Raw genomic sequence first — 23,091 nt, 5'->3', positions numbered from 1 at the left:
GAAACAAAATATTGGGTATAAGTACTGCAAGCACAATAAGACACGTACACGTATCTTTGGTAAGGTCCCCCCGGGGTGTCAGGACCATTTTCTAACTTTATCTCCTTTCCACAGGATGGAGACTAAATGTCTGACTGCAGGGGGTCCCAGTGCCAGGACCCCGATTGAGTCCGTTAGCTGCCCTGAGATGCTTGTTCTTCTTGTGAACCAGGCCTAAGGGTGCATTGTAGTCTATAGAAAGAGGGGCAAAATTACAAAAATTATGACGGAATTCAGCATCCTGGGACACTACAAGGTGGCAGGGGTCCCCTATTCAACTGATTGCAGCAGTGCAAGAAGTCTAACCCCCTGCGAATAAATGTACTTAACTGGAGACTAAAACACCAATGCCCCCCACAGGCCTATCCCTCCTCCGCTGTACTGTACAGCTGATGCAATGCAGTCAGGGAAGTAACGATCTCTGAGAGAAGTGCGATCCGTCACAGCAATCTGTGCGTTACCCAACAGTCACAGTCTGGGGTTGTGCGCCGCTCATTACACTCACTTGTGCAGGAGGACAACATCCTGCCGATTCCTGATCTGGTCAGGTCCCAGCAAGAGGGAAAAGCGTCGTGCAAGATCCCGGATATTCAGGAAAGCCTGTGAAAAACGACGGTCAGGGGAGTCATCCTCCGAGGTGAAGCCGGTGTACGCCTATGGAGAGGGAAGCGTTTAGTTCCATCATTTACAGCAAGATGCTGTGCTCTTAGCTCTCTGCAGTAACCTGCTGATGTACAACAGTGTACAGACACAAGTATTGTCTAGACCAGACCCAATTGTATCCAAAGTGCCAGCTAGGTCTACAGTTACTGGGGGAGATTCATTAATGAGTCTCAGGCAGGGACAGGGCAGAGCTGCCGCCACTAGTCTTGTGATGCACCAGATTCTGCTTGCTGTCTGAATGAGGCATGTCTTCATTCACAGACAGCAAGCAGAGAACTTAAGATGGTGAAGAAACACAGGGGGTTATTTATAATTAGGCAGCTCCTTGCAATAGTCTGTCTTTGGAGCGCCGCTACCCATCAGATATATTACATTGGCTTTGGCCCTTTAATAAATTTCTCAGCAGTGTCTGGATTTGTTCTTTTTAAATAATAACAAAAGGAGTTAAAAAAAAAACGTAAGCACATAAACTAGGAGGAGATTGGAGTGATTTTTTTTTTTTAAATTGCAAGTCATAAATATAGTTTTACTTGGCGTTGCACTAGCAGTGCTTCTATGTTAAAGCCACTATTTCGGAGTGGCAGGAAAACACAATTGCAAATTTTTGGGCATTTTTTTGACACTAAAATCTAACAATAAATTTCTTCCACAGAGTTTATAAGAAAGTTTTAGAATTGCATTTATTTAGCAGTCTTATTTCTCCCGTCTGTTTACGCCGGCACAGACATGTATCACAGCTGTGCGCGGTGGCAGTGCCTGGGTTAATGTAATGCTATGTGACGGGGCCTCTATGGCTCAGGATGTTATATTACAGCACTCGGGGGTCTGTGACAGGAGTGAGCTGCGCTCGGGGTACGACTGTGCTGTATCTGTCATGCATTGTCCTCACTCACTATTACAGCTTCACTCTCTTCGCTCCTGGGCTCATCTGCCCCCACCAGCTTTATACAGCAGATGGTTCCCTGCAGATGGCAGATGTTCTCATTTCCATGTGTAAAGGAAGGACACACAGAAAGGCCACATGACACCGAGCTCTGTGATATACGGGGAGTCACTGACCTCAATACTGGGAAAACTGGACCTCACTGCCATGTGCCTTACCCATCCCAGCAGAACAATGTGCCGGGCTGCAGAACACGATCCCTCTCACCTGGGTCAGACACAGCAGGATGGTTCTGGTGCTTTCCTCTTTGCTGACTCTTCGGGCCCGGCTAAGGGTTTCTTTTATGATATCGCCATAATCTGTATAATACTGCAGAAGGACACATGATAGTCACACGTCAGGCACGACTACATCAAGTGCTCCCTGCCTCTACACTAGGGGTTCAGCATCTTATTTAATGAAATGTTATGTTTTTCCTGTCCATATGAAGTTGTATGAGGTTTGAGATAAATTGCACTTCATGTAGATGCTATTTCCTGTGACACAATCGCCCTTCTACCACAGGAGGGTTAAATGGAGATGGTTACCCTTAGAGTGGGCCAGTGTATTACCGCCATTAGTAGTCCAGTGCGTATACATAGGGAATAACAGGGATCCTGGGCATTATGTGACTTGTTGTCCTCTCAAATCCACAATCTCTGCGAGTTTGCTGTGTCCTTTAGGCTATTGGGAGGGGACCTCGCTGTTGTGACTCACTGCTCCCCCTCCTGTTATATTAACCCTCCACAATCCTGGAGAACCCTAGTAATAACCCTTTATCTCCTAACCTTGATGTAGTGCCTGAAGACCTCGCTGGCATAGCGCAGCTCCAGGGTGTTGTACAGGATCAGTTTGCAATATCCGGCCAGCAGGATGCGCCTCTCGTGGAGCCGCTGCATTTTATGGCCTTCATCTGCAAAAATAAGTAAATCTATTAAAAACATTTATGTACTGTATATTTTTAGATATATTTTTGTAGAGATTTGACATCTAAATATACATAAGTGCAACGTAGAGACCAATTTATCAGACATCTAGAGAGTGTCCAGGGATAGATGGGTAATAATAAAAAACTCTTAAAGGAAATCTACCACCAAGATGAAGGATTGTAAACTAAGCACACTGACATACTGGTGTGCGCCCCCTCTGGCAGGATCTGCTCTTCTCTTAGATTTTTATGCCCTGGTTATTAATGAAGCCTGGAGCCCCTCTCGTTAATTTCCATAATGTTTAAAGCCTTTTTTTCTTAAAAACAAGGGCATATGAAGATTAAAGAACCCAGATCCTGCCAGTAAAGGGGTTCACACCAATACTTCAGTGTGCTTGGTTTACAATGCTTCATCCTGCTGGTAGATGTCCTTTAGCCATCACTAATCACTGGAGAATTTTACTGTACACAGTATACAGTTTTTTCCTCCGGCCCTAGTAATCAGTGTACAGTAAGCCTCATTTTTATTTATGCTTTTGAAGCTAAGACAGAAAACGCACCGATGCCGTCATCTTCCGCGTTGTTGAACACGTGGTCGGCGAGGAAGCTAGCCAGCTCCACCTGGAGAAGAAGCTCCGGCGAGCAGGAGAGCGGATGGAGGTACGAGTGCTCACCCCGGCCAATGCGATCATTGAAGATCACTAGGAGGTCGCTCAGTAGTTTAAAAGCCTGAAGAGGAAAGACAGGGAGAGGGTCAGAGTGTAAGACGTGATGCTCAGGACCTACAACAATCAGCATTCGGTTCAATAAAACAGGTTGGTCTCAGCGCCCTGCGATATCACGGTGCGGTACCTGTTCTCTGACGCTGCAGTGCAGATAGGACAGCAGACTCTGACACATACTGATGAACGAGAGAAGCCTCTTCCTCAACGCGGCCATCTCCTCCTGATCACAATATAAGATATGTTATATATAGTCTCACTATATACAGCCATACACAGCACAGACTAATCTCCTCTCTGATAGACTGCACATAGTCCTCATCAGATGTGATCACCACAGGGCAGGGCTCTACTATAAATGCTCTTATAACAGGGTTTATGTAGAGACACAGACACAAAAGAATAGGAGATTCTTTATTGTATTTTTTGAATATTGGACACAAGAAAAAAGAAAAAAAACAAATACTTCATAAACCATGAAAAAGATGGGCACTAATAGGCACTATTTTAATAAATACACCATTTGACATTGACCCGATATTCATACAACAATGATGTAAAGAGTCTCTGCACTTCAGGACTACATGCACACTCTGCTGCGTGTCTCCCCATGTCAGGACTACATGCACACTCTGCTGCGTGTCTCCCCATGTCAGGACTACATGCACACTCTGCTGCGTGTCTCCCCATGTCAGGACTACATGCACACTCTGCTGCGTGTCTCCCCATGTCAGGACTACATGCACACACTGCTGCGTGTCTCCCCATGTCAGGACTACATGCACACTCTGCTGCGTGTCTCCCCATGTCAGGACTACATGCACACTCTGCTGCGTGTCTCCCCATGTCAGGACTACATGCACACACTGCTGCGTGTCTCCCCATGTCAGGACTACATGCACACTCTGCTGCGTGTCTCCCCATGTCAGGACTACATGCACACTCTGCTGCGTGTCTTCCCATGTCAGGACTACGTGCACACTCTGCTGCGTGTCTCCCCATGTCAGGACTACATGCACACTCTGTTGAGTGTCTCCCCATGTCAGGACTACATGCACACTCTGCTGCGTGTCTCCCCATGTCAGGACTACATGCACACTCTGCTGCGTGTCTCCCCATGTCAGGACTACGTGCACACTCTGCTGCGTGTCTCCCCATGTCAGGACTACATGCACACTCTGTTGAGTGTCTCCCCATGTCAGGACTACATGCACACTCTGCTGCGTGTCTCCCCATGTCAGGACTACATGCACACTCTGCTGCGTGTCTCCCCATGTCAGGACTACATGCACACTCTGCTGCGTGTCTCCCCATGTCAGGACTACATGCACACTCTGCTGCGTGTCTTCCCATGTCAGGACTACGTGCACACTCTGCTGCGTGTCTCCCCATGTCAGGACTACATGCACACTCTGCTGCGTGTCTCCCCATGTCAGGACTACATGCACACTCTGCTGCGTGTCTCCCCATGTCAGGACTACATGCACACTCTGCTGCGTGTCTTCCCATGTCAGGACTACGTGCACACTCTGCTGCGTGTCTCCCCATGTCAGGACTACATGCACACTCTGCTGCGTGTCTCCCCATGTCAGGACTACATGCACACTCTGCTGCGTGTCTCCCCATGTCAGGACTACATGCACACTCTGCTGCGTGTCTCCCCATGTCAGGACTACATGCACACTCTGCTGCGTGTCTCCCCATGTCAGGACTACATGCACACTCTGCTGCGTGTCTCCCCATGTCAGGACTACATGCACACTCTGCTGCGTGGCTCCCCAGTATATGGATATTTGGCAGACCCCTCTCCGTCCCGCTGGCTGCACACATTGTAGCTCTTACCTCTGAAGGTTGGGACTTGTAGAAGTGTGAGAGCTCCCATAACAGAGTGAAGTGGCAGCAGACGAGTGCTGGGAGGACAATCTATAATACAGAAGATGCTCTGTGAATACATATCATCATAGAGCAGCAGCTCTGAGATATGACACATTACCTGCTCAGGGACCTCCGACGTGTCCACAACCTTCTGCAGAATAAGACTGCAGGGTTCATACAACTCCCATCGGGTGAGATCATGAGCGCTGTAGTAGATGGGGGGGTTAATAGTATTATATTATAGATATATGATTACCTGCACTATACTGTATCATGTCTGTGTGTCACCTGTACAGGGCCGAAAGCCTCTTCATGGTGGCTGCAGCGTTATACACGTCATCTTCATCCAGATCTGTCACCTAGTAGAGAAGTGAATGAAAGGGGCGACAGCCATAAGCTTCAAGTTACTCTCCTTCAAGACTAGAAAGACTTTGATATATTCCACTAGTTGAGAGCTATTTTTACTCTTAATTGTCTGGTTTGGGGTCTGTATTAATATTAAAAAGGTTATCAAGACCCTCACTGACAGGGTACTCCACATCTAAAACATATTTCAGAATTTTGATTGCTATTAAAACCCCAAAGTTGAGCATATACTTAAAGAACATCTACCTCCAGGATAAGGGATTGTAAACCAAACACACTGACATAGTGGTGTGTACACCTCTGGCAGGATCTGCTCTTCTTTAAGCTTCTTATGTCCTTGTTTTTAGGAAAAGGCTTTAAAAAGTATGCAAATGTGTCTGAGGGGCTCAAGGCTCCAGTAACATCTATGTAGCCGGGAGCCCGAGACTCACTTGCATAACTTTAAATTTTATTTTTGCAAAAACCAGGGCATAAGAAGCTAAGAGAAGAGCAGATCCTGCCAGAAGGGGCGCACACCAGTATGTCAGTGTGCTTGGTTTACAATCCTTCATCCTGGATGTAGATGTCCTTTAAATAACTGGAGACACCAGCATGTGCCCCCACACAGTAGCCAATAGTCATAATGCCCCCTTTTAGTTAATGGTCTCACTGTCAACCAGTAGCCAACAGTGTCAGTGCCCTCAATACTCACAATTTCTCCTTTTTGGTAATAGTCACAGTGCCCTCACAGTAGCCAAAAGTCACAGAATAGACCACAAAAAAAGGACATTCTAAGGAGTGGGCTACATAAAAAGGGAAATTATAGTAGCTCCTTTTTTCTGTCCCCCTCACTTATAATAGCCCCCTGTCTGAAGCCCCCTCCATGCATTTCCCCTCTTTGTAAAACACCATCTATCCTCCGTCCTTCTTTTCACAGTAAAAAAAAAAAAACAAATGTACACAACTCTGAAGCCGTCAGACAGAATCTGATGACATCATCACGTCTGTCGGCTTTTGAACGGTGTACAGGTGACACAACGGAGAGTGGGATAGGCCGAGTATCCCGGGCCCTATGCTGCTCTGCTGACCAGTGCAGCCTATGGGCAGGGAAAGGGAGACTGCCAGATAACACAAGGCTGTGGCCAGGATTTGTCCCACGGGCCTCGTGTTCCCACTCGTGTGAACATTGTTAGCATCCACAGACTTACATGTAAAATATCCGGGATCTGACTCTGGAAGTGAGCGCTGAGCCTGTCCACCATTTGGCTGAGCACAATGTCCGTCTTCTTGGAGAAGGCCAGGGTCTGGTCACACATGATGTACAACGCTCGAGAGCAGGCCTCCAGCACTAGGGGGTCTGTGTGCTTCTCCATGATATCCTGCACCTGGATCAAAAGAAGATCCAAGTTCTGCCAAGGAGGAGAGACAGAGGTTAGTGAAGGTCCTGCTTCACTTCACAGCGCTTCACCCTTCTGCTCTTCTCACCTTCTCCAGCCTCTCCGTGGAGTAAATCTCTAATTCCAGGTACCCGACCACCTTAAGCAGAGCCGACATCTTGTCTGCATCAGCTGAAAACTGAAATCATGGAAGGAGTCAGATGTATTAGAAAGATTAACTATTGGGGCTGTATGAGGATGTAACGTCAAGACACCGGCTAAGGATAGAACGTTCCTGTGAGTGAAAGGAGGACACATCTTTCTAATCTCATACGACTTCTATACTTTGCTCTTCCTGTACACCCAGCACCTGGGCCGCTGAGTCCTCCCCCAAATCATTAACAATTGTAGTATTATCCATCTACATTACATGACAGAGACGGCGGTACCTTAGCCAGGAGAGGGGGTAACGTGAGGATCATGTGGCGGCTCAGTCTCAGTTTATCCTCCGATTGAGTCTTCTTATCCTTTGCAGACAGAATCTGAAAAGGAAAAATCACAGAATAGCTGGAAGTTACCGCATCTATACGGCCATATTTACATAGAGCATTTTTATTGCTTGTGTGTCGAAAACAGGCCATGTGACCTATAAACGCTGCAGGCCTTCGAACCGTTGTGGAGTAGACCATTGCGACCACTTCAAAAACTTGTATGGAGGGCGTCCCAGTCCCCTACAGCTATGATATTGCATATACTTAGGATGCATTTAAGTGGCTGTGAACAACTACAGAGAAAACATGGAGCCCCGTTGTCATTCCATACAAAAAACATTTTTGTTTTTCTCCAATACATTTCTTGCACTGACAAAACAGTGATAAAACAAGTATATTTCTATGTGGCCTGCACTGGTGGACACGAGGAGGATACATAGTAGGGATATGACCTTCCATGACCACAGCTGGTGAAGACGGACTTACCTTCTTCATAGGTAATCTGCCTACTGGAGACGTCCCTTCCGCTACCTGTCTTACGGAAGATACCAGGATCTTTATCAGAGCGCTCTCCTCCTCGTCGTCTAGGCCTAAACATGGGAAACCATAAAAAAGGAAGGTGGGTTGTAAAACTTCACGCACATTTAGATATATCTGAATGAAGCCGGCTTGATGTGATTACGTCCAGGGTCATATCTATTGACATACAAATACCCTGTAGTCCAGTCATGGCAAAACTTTCAGAGACCAAGTGCCCAACCTGCAACCAGAAAACCCACTTATTCATTGCAAAGCGCCAACAAAACAATGAAAGCAATTACTTATTGCTAACTTTCCATGATATCTGCATCTGAGAACAGTGCTGTTAACCCCTAGGCGCACCAGGACGTTATAGTACGTCCCCGGGGCTAGATGCTTAGCGCACGGGGACGTTCTATAACGTCCTGCTTCTGGCACCGGCTCACGAACGGAGCCGGTACCAGAAGCAGCGGCTGTCAGCTGTCTAGTACAGCTGACAGCCTGCGCTAACACCCGCGATCGGAGCCGGCTCCGATCGCGGGTGTTAACCCCTTACACGCCGCGGTCAAACATGACCGCGGCGTGTAAGGGTGTAAGCGCTGTGGATCGGATCCCCCGTGCCGCTTACCGGGGGATCCGATCCTCTGCCGGGCAGCTCCGAGGACTGGCATGTGCCCCGGAGCTGCCCGGTCTCCATGGCAGCCAGACCCCTTCCGGGTCTGGCTGTAAACTGTCTGAGCATGCGCAAGCTTGCTCAGACAGTTTACACTGCTCTACAATAAAATAGTATTGTAGAGCAGTGTATTGAACTTAAACCAGTGATCAGAGCATCACTGGTTTAAGTTCAAGTATGTATAAGTAAAAATATGCAAAAACAGTTAACACTACACATTATAATAAATAAAAAATTAATACATAAAAATATAAGCCCCTAAAATGTCACTTTCCCATAAAAAAACTTAATAAAGTATAAAAAACATAAAAACACAAAAAAACCCCGCATATTTGGTATTGCCGCGTCCGTAACAATCTGCATAATAAAACAGAATTGTTACTGGACCCGCACGGTAAACGCCGGAGGAAAAAAACGCAAAAAACGTTCCGAAAAAAGATAATTTTTAATTAATACCCTATAAAAAATGCTCTAAAAAGTGATTTAAAAAATGTTATGCACTCCAAAATAAGCCCACTAAAAAGAACAACTGTTCTCGCAAAAAATAAGCCCCTAACAAGATTTATCTGCCAAAAAATAAAAAAGTTATGCATATAAAAAGATGGTGATGCTAAAATGAATAAGATTTTCTCCAAATTAGTTTTTATTCAGTACAATTGAATAAAATACACAAAACCCCCACATATTTGGTATCCCTGCGTCCGTAACAATCTGTATAATAAAACAGAATCGTTATTAGATCCGCAAAGTGAACCCCGTAAAAAACAACCTAAAAAAACTCTCTCTGATAAAGATGATTTTTTATTAATGCCCTTTAAAAATGCTCTAAAAAAGTGATTTTAAAAAGTTACGCAATCTAAAATAAGACCACTAAAAAGAGCTATCATTCTTGCAAAAAATAAGCCCTTAAACAGATTTTTGAGGTGAAAAATAAAAAAGTTATGCATATGTAAGTCGGTGATGCTAAAATTAACAACAATTTTGCCAAATTACTTTTTATTCAGTAAAAATGGGAAAAAATAAAAAAATATATATAAATGAAGTATTTTCATAAATGTGGCGACCCAAAGAATAAAAATAATATACTATTTTCATGGTATGGTTAACGGCCAAAAAAAAAAACACATAAAAATTTTCCTAAAAATTGATGATTTTCATTTCCTCCACCAACAAAGAGTTAATTAAATCTCACCAATTAGCTATAGATGCCCCAAAATTATGTATTAGAAAAGTGCATCTCATGTGGCAAAAGAAATAAGCCCCTATAGGTCCTCATTAAAAAAAAGAAAAAAATTATAGCCTGTACAATGTGACAGCAAATCTGCTCCGGATGGCGCCTCCTTCCCTTCTATGCCCGGCCGTGCGCCCATACAGCAGGTTACCACCACATGTAGGGTATCGGTGTACTCGGGAGAAATTGCGTATCAAACTTTGTGGAGCCTTTTTTCATTTTATCCATTACAAATGTTTAATTTTCCACCCAAAATGAGTGTATTGTGAAAAAATATTACAATTTGCAGACTGCACCTCCATTTTGTTTTAACCCCTATAAAACACGTAAAGGGTTAACAAACTTCTTAAAAGTGGTTTTTCATACGTTGAGGGGTGTAGTTTCCACAATGGGGTAATTTACGAGTCTCGCTATTATTTAGGCCTCTCAGTGACAATTAGAAGTTGAGCAGGTCCATCTAAGTACAGGTTTTGGCGATTTTACAAAAAATGTGAAAAATGGCTCCCAAATTCTGAGCTTCATAACATTCTAGCAAAATATGTGGAATCTGAAAAAACCATGCCAACATAAAGCAGACATTTGGGAAATGTAAGTTATGAATTTATTTGGGTGCTATGACTTTCTGAATCAAAAGTAGAGAATTTAGAACGTTGAAAATAAAGAATTTTTCAACATTTTTGCCAAATTTTGTTTTTTTTCATAACTAAACGCAAAAGATTTCATCCAAATTTTTAAACTAATTTGAAGTACAATGTGTCACGAGAAAACAATCTCAAAATCCCCTGGATATCTCACAGCGTTCCAAAGCTATAACCACTTATAGTGACACAGGCCAGATTAGAAAAATGGGGCCGCGTCCTTTAGGCCAAAAGATGCTGTGTCCCGTAGGGGTTAAAAGATAGAGAGAAAAACAACATTATGATTGGAGCATCACTCCAGGGCCCCTAAACAGCAAAAATCGTGGGGCCCAGAGGTAGGAACTTTAATGAGAATCTGATCTTCTCTGCAAGTTCTCACTCTTCCTGGAGTCCCAGGACCTGTTGCCTTAAAGAGGACCTGTCACCCCAAATTAATGCTGCCCATTTCAAAGTCCTGGCATTAATCAAACTTTAGTATCGGCGCTGTAGCACACGACACATAACATACTTGATGTCCGATCGACGGACAAGCAGTCCGGCTTATTCATTAGGGGGCCGTCCAGGCACTCTTCTCCACAGGCCGCCACTACCCAAGGCTCCAATCGTGTGCCAAGAGCAAGAAGACTGCAGCGCTTGCGCACTGGATGCCACGATCGCCGGCATCTACTGCATAGGAAAAGAACTGGTGCCCCTTGGAGTGGCGGCCTGTGGAGAAGAGGAGTGCCTGGATGGCCCCCAAATGAATAAGCCCGCCCGTCGATCGGACATCATGTATGATTACTGAAGTTTGATTAATGCCAGGGCTTTGAAATGGGCAGCTTTAGAAAGGGCTGGGGAGTAGATTCATTAGGTATGTTTGGATGGGGGCACTAATTTGGAGTGACAGGTCCTCTTTAAAATAGCAGGAGCCGTCTGGGACTGCAGAAGGAGGAGTTGTGTCTTAGCTGGCAAACAATGTTAGGGTGATAAAGCCCTCTCATTAGACACGTGGACTGAGTGACACCTCTGGCTACGAAGCTGTATGTTTGGCACAACTGCTCTAGTCTATACTACACATAGTGATGAACACTCACAAGTTTTCCTCATCAGGAGGAGATCAGTCTGACATTCCCAGTCCTTTAACTGAGGTGATGCACAATCCCACAGACTGTCCACCAGGTAAGCAGCGTGTTCATGGAGCTAGCAGAGGGAGACAGGAGGAAGGTATTACAAAACTATGGAGATGAATGAAGCCGATTATACACAAGACTCCCCCATACACATCTATGCTTAGCCTCAGGGGTGCATGTGTACTGGACACGAGAGGGAAGGAAAACCTCAGCTTTACATGTCTAAGAGCAGTGAATCCAGTAGTTGATATCCTTGTGCATGATCACTATCAATCCTTTCAATGACTGTGCACCCTTGGTAATGTAGGTGGCCAGTAACAGAGGCTGCTCACCTCACTGGTAATGAAGAAATCAATCAGCAGATGGAAGAAGGATGTGTGGGCACTGCGCCGATGACTCTGCTCTGGAGACTGCTCCCCGGCACTAATGTCCAATAACCTGATAATGAAACAACACAAAGACACAGAAACATCCAAATAACCCAAAAACTTACTGGTGGCTGGAGGAGATGTAAAAGCAAAGTCTATGGATGAAAACCCCATCCACTCCAAATCAGACATAGTGAGGGTTGGATGTCATAGACTATAAGCTCTTCATCTGACTATGTTATTACTCTGCAATGTCCGATTTGGTTTGTATATGTCCCCTTATGATCTGTACAGCGCTGCAGAACACGATGGCACAACATGACCATAGGGGTTGTATCTGACACATAATCAGCAACAGCAATGCCACGGTCTAGTTACATCTGTGCATTCTGGAGGTTAGCAGAAATGTGTTTCTGCCTTTTTCTAAGCAGTCAGATTACTGGTACAAAATAGAGAAGGAAACATATGGAGGATGTGGCACTGGCTCCCTCAAAGGAAAGGTGCCCTGATCTGGAGCCTCACAAATTTCTGCAGGGCTGTAAAGGCAGAGACCATTTTGGTGGAGTCATGATGAAATGGACTCCACAAAAAATAATAAAATTATAGAAAATTATGATATTTGCTTTTAAATGTCTGTTCTATTACTGATCTGGGATTTAGGCTCGGGCTGAACAACATTTATTAATCCAAGGGCTGCATTGTCATACTGCTCAACTACAATGGGCCATGCCAGTAATCAGCACCCTAGATGCTCCTACAACCACAGTACAGAGATTGTAAATACCACAGTACAGCATCCCAGCTACTGCATTCAGAGCAGACAATACAACTGGAGGCCTTAGAGTAACCAAAAAAAATACTCTCCTTTCCCAGACAAATACTTACCACTCCAGGGTCCTCTCCAGCTCCTGGGGTCGCTCTGCTCTGGGTCCTGACGCCGGCACATACAACCAATGTCAGGAGTTAGGACACAGATAGTGAAGCTGAATGTTAGCAGTACTAGAGTGACCAGGAAATCAGGGCTTAGGATTCAGTGTTGGTGACCAGTCTGGTAGACTTGGAGTCACAGTTAGGGAAATTGAGGAGTCGGAAGTCTGGCTTTCCAACTCCACAGCCCTGGACTTACCGTCCAGATGAAACTGAAAACAGGGAGAACATTGGTCTGGGTGCTGCTTCAATGGAAGTGAATATATATTTTCTTAATTTTACAACCTCCCAGTCAGCAGTGTATTTTTCCAGTTAGCCCAAAAAGCCCACAGGAGAAGGGATAGCACAAAGAGCAGCAATGTCCGGCCGGGTAAAATTGTGGTGGTACATATGCACTGACCTCTGGTACACAAATCGTCCTGCCGCACTGGCTACTGCTCGGTTGCTGACATAAAGCAGGGGATGAAGACTCTCACAATCTTCTTTACTCAAAAGGTTTTCCATATTCCTGCAGGATAAGTCACAACAATAAAAAAACATATTGAAAGTCTCTATTCACTTCTCTGAGAGCAATGGTCAAGCACCACCACTCAAATTACAGACCCGATCTATAATCTATGGATGGGTCCAGTCTACCAGAGAGGAAGCTGCCTTTACTTATCATCTATGTGCTCCAATCTATACAGTGTTGTGGTGGGTTAGTGCCACATCCATATGCACTGCTGATATGGAAAGAGACGTCTGTTGATGATTCACAGATACAGAGCGATGTGCAGACCTCTCCTTCGGAGACCGGCCTCAGCTATAGGTTACGTCTCTCCAGGGACACTATAGGTCTGTGGACTTTGTGAAGTGGTTTATGATACATCAATAGACAGCAGATGGTTATTGATTACTATACAGGGTTTAATAGACTATAATACTTCTATCTACAAGCAGAGATCTGAGCCTTTGCATGTATGCCCTGACCTGTCCACTCCAAGTCCCATCACAACGATGTACCACGTGTTAAATGGGTTGTCCGGTCACACTGGTTGTGACCAGAGACATTTATTACGGGGATGTCTAATGACAAGACTGGATAGAAGAGGAAAAAAAAAAAAAGGGACTAGAAACAATCCCACTTCATTGTTTTGCACGAGCAGGGTTCACTAATATTGGTTGATATGACTATTTTATTAATCTGTAAAGTCCTATTTTGTTTGCATGTGTCCCCCATGACCTGTAAAGTGCTGAAGAATATGATGGTGCTATAGAAATAATAATAAAAATAGAGAAATAATATTTATTATTGTATATTGCAAGGACCTCTGGACCCCCTAAACGTGGAGTGCTGCCTCCATAACTCACTTGTAAACGAGTGTGATGAGTTTTATGGCTTCTGCAGACACCGGATGCTCCTTGTCCATGGCCATGGCCACCATCCTGTTCTGTGAGAGTAAATTCTGGTGTCACATACATTTTACATCCCCTTGTTGTATAGATCACACACTATACAGTACATAATCCTCACCTTGAACCTGCTAGTAAAAAGCTCCAACCTTCCTGCCCACTCGGGTACAAGGTAGAGCTGATGCAGGCTGCGCAGGCACTGGAGGCGGACGTGTCCCTGCTGCAAGACACCAATATACGGTTATATATCAGCGCTGTCACATCACATCCAAGGCAATGTATTAGGGTGTCACCTTGTCGTGCAGCATCCAGCCCAGATACTTCAGATAGCTGTCATTCAGGAAGGACTGGGGGTAAGTAGTGATCCAATGGCCAAGTTCTTCTATACAGAGGGCCCGGATGTCAGAATGAGTATCACTACAGAAATGACAGACATACAGTGAAGATCCATCAATGTTCTTTTATCTAGATTTGTCTGGAACAATGATGAAGCCATACTACAGACTCAAGATCCAGTACAATATCAGAGGTTCTATAAGATGTGCAAACAGCAAATATTGTGGAATAAATATATCTTCTGGGGGACCAAAAACCTTGTAAAGGAAATCAAAATCCACCATGATAAACCAGGGACACCTACTTATAGATCCAGGCATAGTGGCTGTGGTACCGTAATACTCTTATATTTGTTATCCATGACCTCCTTCCTTCTCAAACCAACCTTAAAATTAATGCTAATGAGCCAGAAGTGCTCCTAGGGGGCAGGGGGTTGTGAGAGCTTACCAGAGCACCTCCGTGCTCAGCTTTACAGGTTGTTACACTGACCAGCAGCCCTTCCCCCACCCACTGTGTGAGATCAGGCAGAGGCAGCAAGGTGGTGAGGGAGCAGGCGAGAGGGGGATACAGCCTGTGGAGTTACAGCACAGAGGAGCCGTGGTAACACCCTTTCCAACTAATAAGCATACTTTTAAAAGTTGATTTAGAAAGAATGAGGCCATGAATAACAAATATAAGATTTCCCTTAGGATAATACATAGACATGAAGACAACACCTGGAAATACATCTCACCGATAGCGATGCACAAAGACGCCTTTAAATAAACTATTCATCATGCTACCAATGTCTTCCAGGTTGGAGTGCATCTGTGCGGGGGAGGAAGAAACACATCATGTAACATCCTACAATCCACAACCCAAGACTCTGCATTATTTATCACACATGATGGACAGTCCCCTATGTATGGTTAGCCCTTTATTGTATGAATCTTATACTTCTCATATGAGCAGAATGAACATTTAGCTCAGGTTGATTATTGTGATGTGTTGATGGAATCTGTGTGTGTCGTGTAATAAGTCACAGCACTGACCTTGGGCTGTTACCGCTATAACAAATAACTATACAAAGAAGAATATAGGGAGCAGGTAATTTACTGCTCCTATTCTATACTGGGGTTAGAAATGTGCTTGTGTTCAAAGACAATAGGCCACATTTACTTACAAATTCGGACAGTTCACTAAAAGTGCATTGTCCGTGTATAATGCTGCATGCGGCGATTCACTAATGTTGTGCGCCAGAAATCATGAATGTGTCGCTTCCCCGCTCAGGTCTGACAGAGTTTACCTTTTAATTTTTTTGTGGTGCGCCTTTAACATGTGACACAATTTTAAAGTTAAATACCGCTCTTGGTTTGGGTCAGTCGGACATCCGACGGCGTGCTCCCTAATTTGTGTCGCATGGAGGCCAGCACAGCTGCACCACAAAAGGGTTGCGTGCGACACAATTGCTGCTCAGACACTTCTTAAATAACCGCACAAGCAGTTTTAGCCATGAAGAACTTGAAGAACAGTCCGAATAAAGTGCAGGCAAAGCCCTTAGGCTGCATTCACACACATGTATGGGGGACGTATGTACGGCCGATATACGTCCCCCATACACTTCTATGGGCTCACGGCCCTGTACGCTCCGTAGCCCGTAGAAAAATAGGACATGTCCTATCTTTCTACGTAATACGGCGCCGTGCGCTGTATAGTCCTATGGAGTGGGGCGGGAGTGAGCAGCGCTCATCCCCTGCTCCTCTCCGCAGCACCGATACTATAGTATGGCGGGCATACATAGTGTGTATGTAGCCTTAGTCTGGGTTATCACATTGGGGCACATTTACTAACTGTCTGGACTGTAATATTATTACTATGCTAGTAAGACCTGGACTGATAATCCATCACTCGGCAGCTTCGAGCTGACAATAGACACTAGTGTGGCAGACATAAATCATAGGAGCTCTGGAAACCGCTAAACCCACCCCTTACAATCCAGCACCTCAAGGGTCCAGATTATTACAGTAGGTGACATAGGATGCTGTAACCTTATGTTGGGAAATCCTCCATACATGTTCACCAGGAGCTCAGATGTGAACAGAGAAGCTTTCCTGAAATCAAATTTTATCACTAAATTACCATATAGTCTTCATCTATATATATACTTTTTCTTTTCTTTAGTCTGGCATCTGCTAAACTAGAAAATCAGCAAAATACAACAAAGGATAAGGACATTCCTAAGGCCTTATTCACATGATGGATTTGCCAGGAAATTCGCTGCCCTGGGTGCCTGGGCTGTGGGTGACGCAGTAAGGAGGATGTCCCTGCCTGACTAATATCACAGTCACCTCTGTCATCTTCTCCACAAGTGTCTCCAGCCGCTCCGCGGATCTTTTCTCAGGACTCTTTGCTCGCTCCACATTGAATTGGCGCTGGCTCGTGTCCAGTCGATGCTTGAGGTCTCTCGCTACTTTCACTAAAGCCGTCATAAGTTTCATTGCTACAAAATAGGAAAATATCAGGTCAAGATAACCAAATAAACCTACCAGTAAATACAGTAATCAGGAGTCAAAAAAGTGCAGCCAGTCACAGAAGTACACGGGTAACAATTTAAAGGCATCTTGTATCAGCAGGTGTGACCGCACAGACCGTGACAAGTGTTATGTATTTTCCCCAGAGATGTATAATCAGACCTTAATCAAGAGCACCGGGGCACGTCCTCACACTGCTGTGCTCCCTGCACTGAGCTGCATAGCCCCACTTGCAGATGTATTTCAGTAGTCACTCAAAGCACTGGGAAGGGAACAGGGAGCAGATAAAAGCAAAGGGCTAGGGATGGGGCACAGGACCATGCTCGTACCATGTGCTTTATGGATGCCATTATGGAGCCTTCTATGACTCTGCCTTATCCTGTAAGCCTTACATCCAGTCCCATACTACAACCTGCCGCCTCCATCTCTAGAACATCTCTCGCATCCGACACTGACATTGACATAGAAGAGGATCACATCGATGGCTGGAGAGAACTGTGGCTGTCATTTCAGGCTAAAAGGAGCCTAGTGACCAGCTTGGTCTTCTCTCTTTTCTGTGGCCCTCGCTTCTCCCTCCTATGGGTCCCAGAAAAAATGTTTGTGTAGTTGACCCTATGTTGGGGTCCTATTCTCTTACAAAAATGAAAATTTTATCTATTTATATATGTGACTGATAAAACTCGGTTCAATTGCATATGTGTTTCCATGGAAATGCATGGATTGATAACCAGCACCCAGGTATTATATATGTGGTATATGGGGAGTATGTGCACCTGTAATGTGGGAGGTATTATATATGTGGGATATGGGGAGTATGTGCACCTGTAATGTGGGAAGTAATATATATGTGGGGTATGGGGAGTATGTGCACCTGTAATGTGGGCGGTATTATATACGTGGTATATGGGGAGTATGTGCACCTGTAATGTGGGAGGTATTATATACGTGGGATATGGGGAGTGTGTGCACCTGTAATGTGGGAGGTATTATATACGTGGTATATGGGGAGTGTGTGCACCTGTAATGTGGGAGGTATTATATACGTGGTATATAATTATATATGTGGGATATGGGGAGTATGTGCACCTGTAATGTGGGAGGTATTATATATGTGGGATATGGGGAGTATGTGCACCTGTAATGTGGGAGGTAATATATATGTGGGATATGGGGAGTATGTGCACCTGTAATGTGGGAGGTAATATATATGTGGGATATGGGGAGTGTGTGCACCTGTAATGTGGGAGGTAATATATATGTGGTATATGGGGAGTATGTGCACCTGTAATGTGGGAGGTAATATATATGTGGTATATGGGGAGTATGTGCACCTGTAATGTGGGAGGTAATATATATGTGGGATATGGGGAGTATGTGCACCTGTAATGTGGGAGGTAATATATATGTGGGATATGGGGAGTGTGTGCACCTGTAATGTGGGAAGTAATATATATGTGGGGTATGGGGAGTATGTGCACCTGTAATGTGGGCGGTATTATATACGTGGTATATGGGGAGTATGTGCACCTGTAGAAAATTTTATCTATTTATATATGTGACTGATAAAACTCGGTTCAATTGCATATGTGTTTCCATGGAAATGCATGGATTGATAACCAGCACCCAGGTATTATATATGTGGTATATGGGGAGTATGTGCACCTGTAATGTGGGAGGTATTATATATGTGGGATATGGGGAGTATGTGCACCTGTAATGTGGGAAGTAATATATATGTGGGGTATGGGGAGTATGTGCACCTGTAATGTGGGCGGTATTATATACGTGGTATATGGGGAGTATGTGCACCTGTAATGTGGGAGGTATTATATACGTGGTATATGGGGAGTATGTGCACCTGTAATGTGGGAGGTATTATATATGTGGGATATGGGGAGTATGTGCACCTGTAATGTGGGAGGTATTATATATGTGGTATATGGGGAGTATGTGCACCTGTAATGTGGGAGGTATTATATATGTGGGATATGGGGAGTATGTGCACCTGTAATGTGGGAAGTAATATATATGTGGGGTATGGGGAGTATGTGCACCTGTAATGTGGGCGGTATTATATATGTGGTATATGGGGAGTATGTGCACCTGTAATGTGGGAGGTATTATATACGTGGTATATGGGGAGTATGTGCACCTGTAATGTGGGAGGTATTATATATGTGGGATATGGGGAGTATGTGCACCTGTAATGTGGGAGGTATTATATATGTGGTATATGGGGAGTGTGTGCACCTGTAATGTGGGAGGTAATATATATGTGGTATATGGGGAGTATGTGCACCTGTAATGTGGGAGGTAATATATATGTGGTATATGGGGAGTATGTGCACCTGTAATGTGGGAGGTAATATATATGTGGTATATGGGGAGTGTGTGCACCTGTAATGTGGGAGGTAATATATATGTGGTATATGGGGAGTGTGTGCACCTGTAATGTGGGAGGTATTATATATGTGGTATATGGGGAGTATGTGCACCTGTAATGTGGGAGGTAATATATATGTGGTATATGGGGAGTGTGTGCACCTGTAATGTGGGAGGTATTACATATGTGGTATATGGGGAGTATGTGCACCTGTAATGTGGGAGGTATTATATATGTGGTATATGGGGAGTATGTGCACCTGTAATGTGGGAGGTATTATATACGTGGTATATGGGGAGTATGTGCACCTGTAATGTGGGAGGTATTATATATGTGGGATATGGGGAGTATGTGCACCTGTAATGTGGGAGGTATTATATATGTGGTATATGGGGAGTATGTGCACCTGTAATGTGGGAGGTATTATATATGTGGTATATGGGGAGTATGTGCACCTGTAATGTGGGAGGTAATATATATGTGGTATATGGGGAGTATGTGCACCTGTAATGTGGGAGGTAATATATATGTGGTATATGGGGAGTATGTGCACCTGTAATCTGCACATTACAAAGTCAGCAGACAAAGTCAGAAGAAGGAGGAGGAAATGTCAGCAGAAGCAGCAGAGATCAGAGACAATCCTGAGAGACAAGTCCAGAGAACAGATGGTGCAGGAGAAGCGTGTAAGATTTATTACATGTGCTCAGGGTCCTCCTGCAGCCTCTCCTCCCATTAATACTCGTACATATATCATAGAGACACAGGGACAGAACTATACATATCCTCTACATGCAATAAGAAGAATCATCTACTACTGATGCCAGAGGAGAAATAAGAAGATGGAGCCTTATACACATACAATAACTCACCTGCGAACGTGCTGGTATGGCGGAAGGCTCGTACTTGAGAGTCGGAGAATCCAATGAGAAGGGCGATAAGAGAGTCCATGACTATCCCATCATAGATGATGCTGTACTGACTGCGGATCACCAAATTCCCCAGAAACTCCCCAAAATTTGCCCGGAACTTCTTCCAAGGCCTGGTGCTGAGTGACAGAGGATAGTCTGCAGAGTCCTGGGGAAACATTCATTTATTATTTATCAACCAATAAATTAGTGAATATCAACTAACATTAACTCCCTGTATAGTTGTGTACACTTACAGGGACACTTACTCATAGTTACAGACACTTTGATTGTGGAAAGCCTCTTTCTCTAAAAATCTACTTTTAAAAAATTTTGCAAATGAGTCACAAGGGCTCTGGAGGGCGTTGCCAGAGCCTCTCTGTGCTTTGGCTTCAAAGGGTGCGCATGAGCATTTCCCTGCTCCCACTGTGTGAGATTACATCAGGCAGAGGGAGGGAGCCAATGCCGAAGGTGAGACAGTATAACATCTTGTGAAGCTACAGCCCCTGAAGGGCTCTGGAAACACCCCCAGAGCTCTATTTTACAAGAAAGCAGGCCGTGGATAACAAATATAAGAAGATTACCACAGTCACGGATCTACCGGTATGTGTAAGTGTTCCTGATTTATCAGGCTGGATTGTGATGGTAGATTTCCTTTAATGAACACTCATACAAGTTTTACAGCACCGTAAAGTGGTTTTATTTTACCGTTTTGTCAAACACACAGCACTGCAGGATTGTGGCTATCAGAGGCTTACCTCCCCACAGACTAATCATAGGTAGATTGGGATCATTTTCATACTAACTTCATCAAAGTCTTCAGTCATTTTCCTAATGATTTCTGTATTCTGCATGTTGTCCATCATTTCCTTGGTCACTACACCTACAGACAAGGACAGACATTCCCCAATTCACGTACAGCACTTGCTGGGATTGTACATCATGTACGAGTTAGAAATTTGTGTGAAACAGATCACAGCGTAGGATGAAGAGTCTTGCATCCAGCTGCGGTCCAGCCGCTCACCTTTACAGCCACAGGCCTGTATCATGAAGTTGATGAGTCCCAGAAGAGTAGGCTCGGGGTCTATCTTGTAACTGTCCAACCAATCATCTACCAGTATCTGTAAGAGGATACAGAAAAAGGTCATATATAATTCATAGTCCTGCACATAATGTGGATTATATGGATTTCACACAGCTCAGTGCCCACCTACCTGTATAGCACTTCTGCCTAGTCTGATGGCTTCAAACAAGTCTTCCTTGTCTCTCTCATCTACACGCATTCGCTTAGGGGTCTACACAAAAAATAGAATATGGCGTTTGTAAAATAGATGTTATCTGACAGACGAGAGTTATAGACAACATCCGCTCTGTATCTGCTACATGAGGTGACGTCTACTGCTGGTTTTTCTTAGTAAAAGCCTCAGCATCAATGTTTGAACATCACATTCTAGTAGAAAACCTTAAATATACAAATACAAACCCCTCAACACATACACTATATGGGGTAGCACTTATATGCAGGAAGCACCAAAACCAGTGGCTAATCTGCATGTATTACACACAGGTTAGGTGGAGGAATTTCTTCTACTTCTACCAATTGGAAGTTCCAACCAATAAAACCGGCAGTCACACTTTACCAAAACTGTAGTGTCCATCTCTCTATCTAAACGGAAAATCTATGGAAATTCTGTGTAGATTTTTTGGAAATAATATTAGCATCTGAATGTGAGCCAAAAGCAGAAGAGGAACCATGGAGACGAAAAGTAGATGAATATTGGTCCTTGTTTTTTTTCCGTGGGTTCACATATTGCGCTTGGATTGATTTGTGAAACGAGAAACCACCCTCCAACCTACATATTGCTCCTAAACGTTTAGGTGTGATTCCAGTCCTACACAAATCACCATTACCCCCACCTGTCTCTGCCTCAGCTCAGGTCTTCGAGTTCTCCTGGGTAGTTTCTTTAGAGTCTCCTCAAAGTCGCTCTCATCATCATCGTCGTCATATAAATCCTCAGAGCTGTCCACGGTCCTGCAATGTATGGGGGGTATTCGTATTTATATATGACAGCAATGTGCTGCTAACCCGATAGTATAACATAAGCCGCTCCTCACGTGTCAATGTGTAGCTCGTCCTCTGCGCTGGATGATGGTTCCCCCTCAGTCTCCAGTGATTCCTGTACAGGTGAGGGTGTGCTGGGGGCTGCAGGAGGCGAGGCCTCGGATATGGAGGAGTGGGGAGACGCCATCACAGGGGGGACCTGCGGGGGATACAAGGTGGCAGCTTCATAGTGAGCCTATCCTGATGCTGGTGACATGGAGGACATTCATCCCAGATACATGCAATGATCACCAGCCCAGATTAATCACCTTATTCTATTGCTTTAATTGTCCATCCACTGAATGGTTAAAAGTTATTAAAAAAATGTTTTTTTTTTGTTCAGGGGTCCCTGGTCGTCCCAAAATTTTTTTTCTTAGCCTCAAAATAAACCAACACTTAGGCCGCGGTCACACGATCCGCTAGGCGTCCGTCATAACGCGACGCTAGCGCACAGGGGGAGGTCCTCGGCCCGAACGCACATGCGTTTCCAGGGAAACGCATGCGATTGTTAAAGAGAACCCGTCATGCAAAATAACCCCCTAAACTAAATATATTTTCATAAACTGCCATTAGAGAGCATTGCCTCTATCCCTTCATTGTCCCGCTACATGCCTGTAAACCTAAGCAATGAGGTCCTA

The 23,091-nt window shown here is 44.5% G+C and overlaps 1 protein-coding gene across 6 annotated transcripts in view; it reads right to left on the bottom strand.

Annotated features, from left to right (window-relative positions):
* The window catches only part of STAG3 (STAG3 cohesin complex component), a 31,469-nt gene that overhangs the window by 2,879 nt on the left and 5,499 nt on the right, over positions 1-23,091 (bottom strand). For 5 of the 6 annotated variants that reach the window (XM_072149874.1, XM_072149869.1, XM_072149870.1 and 2 more), the window contains exons 2-27: positions 22,468-22,613; positions 22,270-22,384; positions 21,567-21,647; positions 21,377-21,473; positions 21,159-21,235; positions 20,317-20,521; positions 16,882-17,033; positions 15,288-15,361; positions 14,512-14,635; positions 14,340-14,438; positions 14,177-14,256; positions 13,227-13,334; positions 11,864-11,969; positions 11,496-11,601; positions 7,848-7,951; positions 7,320-7,412; positions 6,980-7,069; positions 6,703-6,903; positions 5,438-5,508; positions 5,268-5,355; positions 5,117-5,197; positions 3,405-3,497; positions 3,113-3,281; positions 2,413-2,537; positions 1,853-1,954; positions 545-693 (exon numbers count right to left, since the gene is read on the bottom strand). In XM_072149874.1, the coding sequence (XP_072005975.1) occupies positions 545-693; positions 1,853-1,954; positions 2,413-2,537; positions 3,113-3,281; positions 3,405-3,497; positions 5,117-5,197; positions 5,268-5,355; positions 5,438-5,508; positions 6,703-6,903; positions 6,980-7,069; positions 7,320-7,412; positions 7,848-7,951; positions 11,496-11,601; positions 11,864-11,969; positions 13,227-13,334; positions 14,177-14,256; positions 14,340-14,438; positions 14,512-14,635; positions 15,288-15,361; positions 16,882-17,033; positions 20,317-20,521; positions 21,159-21,235; positions 21,377-21,473; positions 21,567-21,647; positions 22,270-22,384; positions 22,468-22,601 (2,924 nt within the window). In that variant the 5' untranslated portion in view covers positions 22,602-22,613. The remainder of the gene's footprint in view (positions 1-544; positions 694-1,852; positions 1,955-2,412; positions 2,538-3,112; positions 3,282-3,404; positions 3,498-5,116; positions 5,198-5,267; positions 5,356-5,437; positions 5,509-6,702; positions 6,904-6,979; positions 7,070-7,319; positions 7,413-7,847; positions 7,952-11,495; positions 11,602-11,863; positions 11,970-13,226; positions 13,335-14,176; positions 14,257-14,339; positions 14,439-14,511; positions 14,636-15,287; positions 15,362-16,881; positions 17,034-20,316; positions 20,522-21,158; positions 21,236-21,376; positions 21,474-21,566; positions 21,648-22,269; positions 22,385-22,467; positions 22,614-23,091) is intronic. The other variant, XM_072149873.1, reaches the window with a different exon arrangement.

Source organism: Engystomops pustulosus, chromosome 4 (assembly GCF_040894005.1).
Source record: "Engystomops pustulosus chromosome 4, aEngPut4.maternal, whole genome shotgun sequence".
NCBI lineage: Eukaryota > Metazoa > Chordata > Amphibia > Anura > Leptodactylidae > Engystomops > Engystomops pustulosus.
The sequence above is the reverse complement of the archived record's forward strand: the minus strand, read 5'-3'. Positions and strand labels throughout refer to the sequence as shown.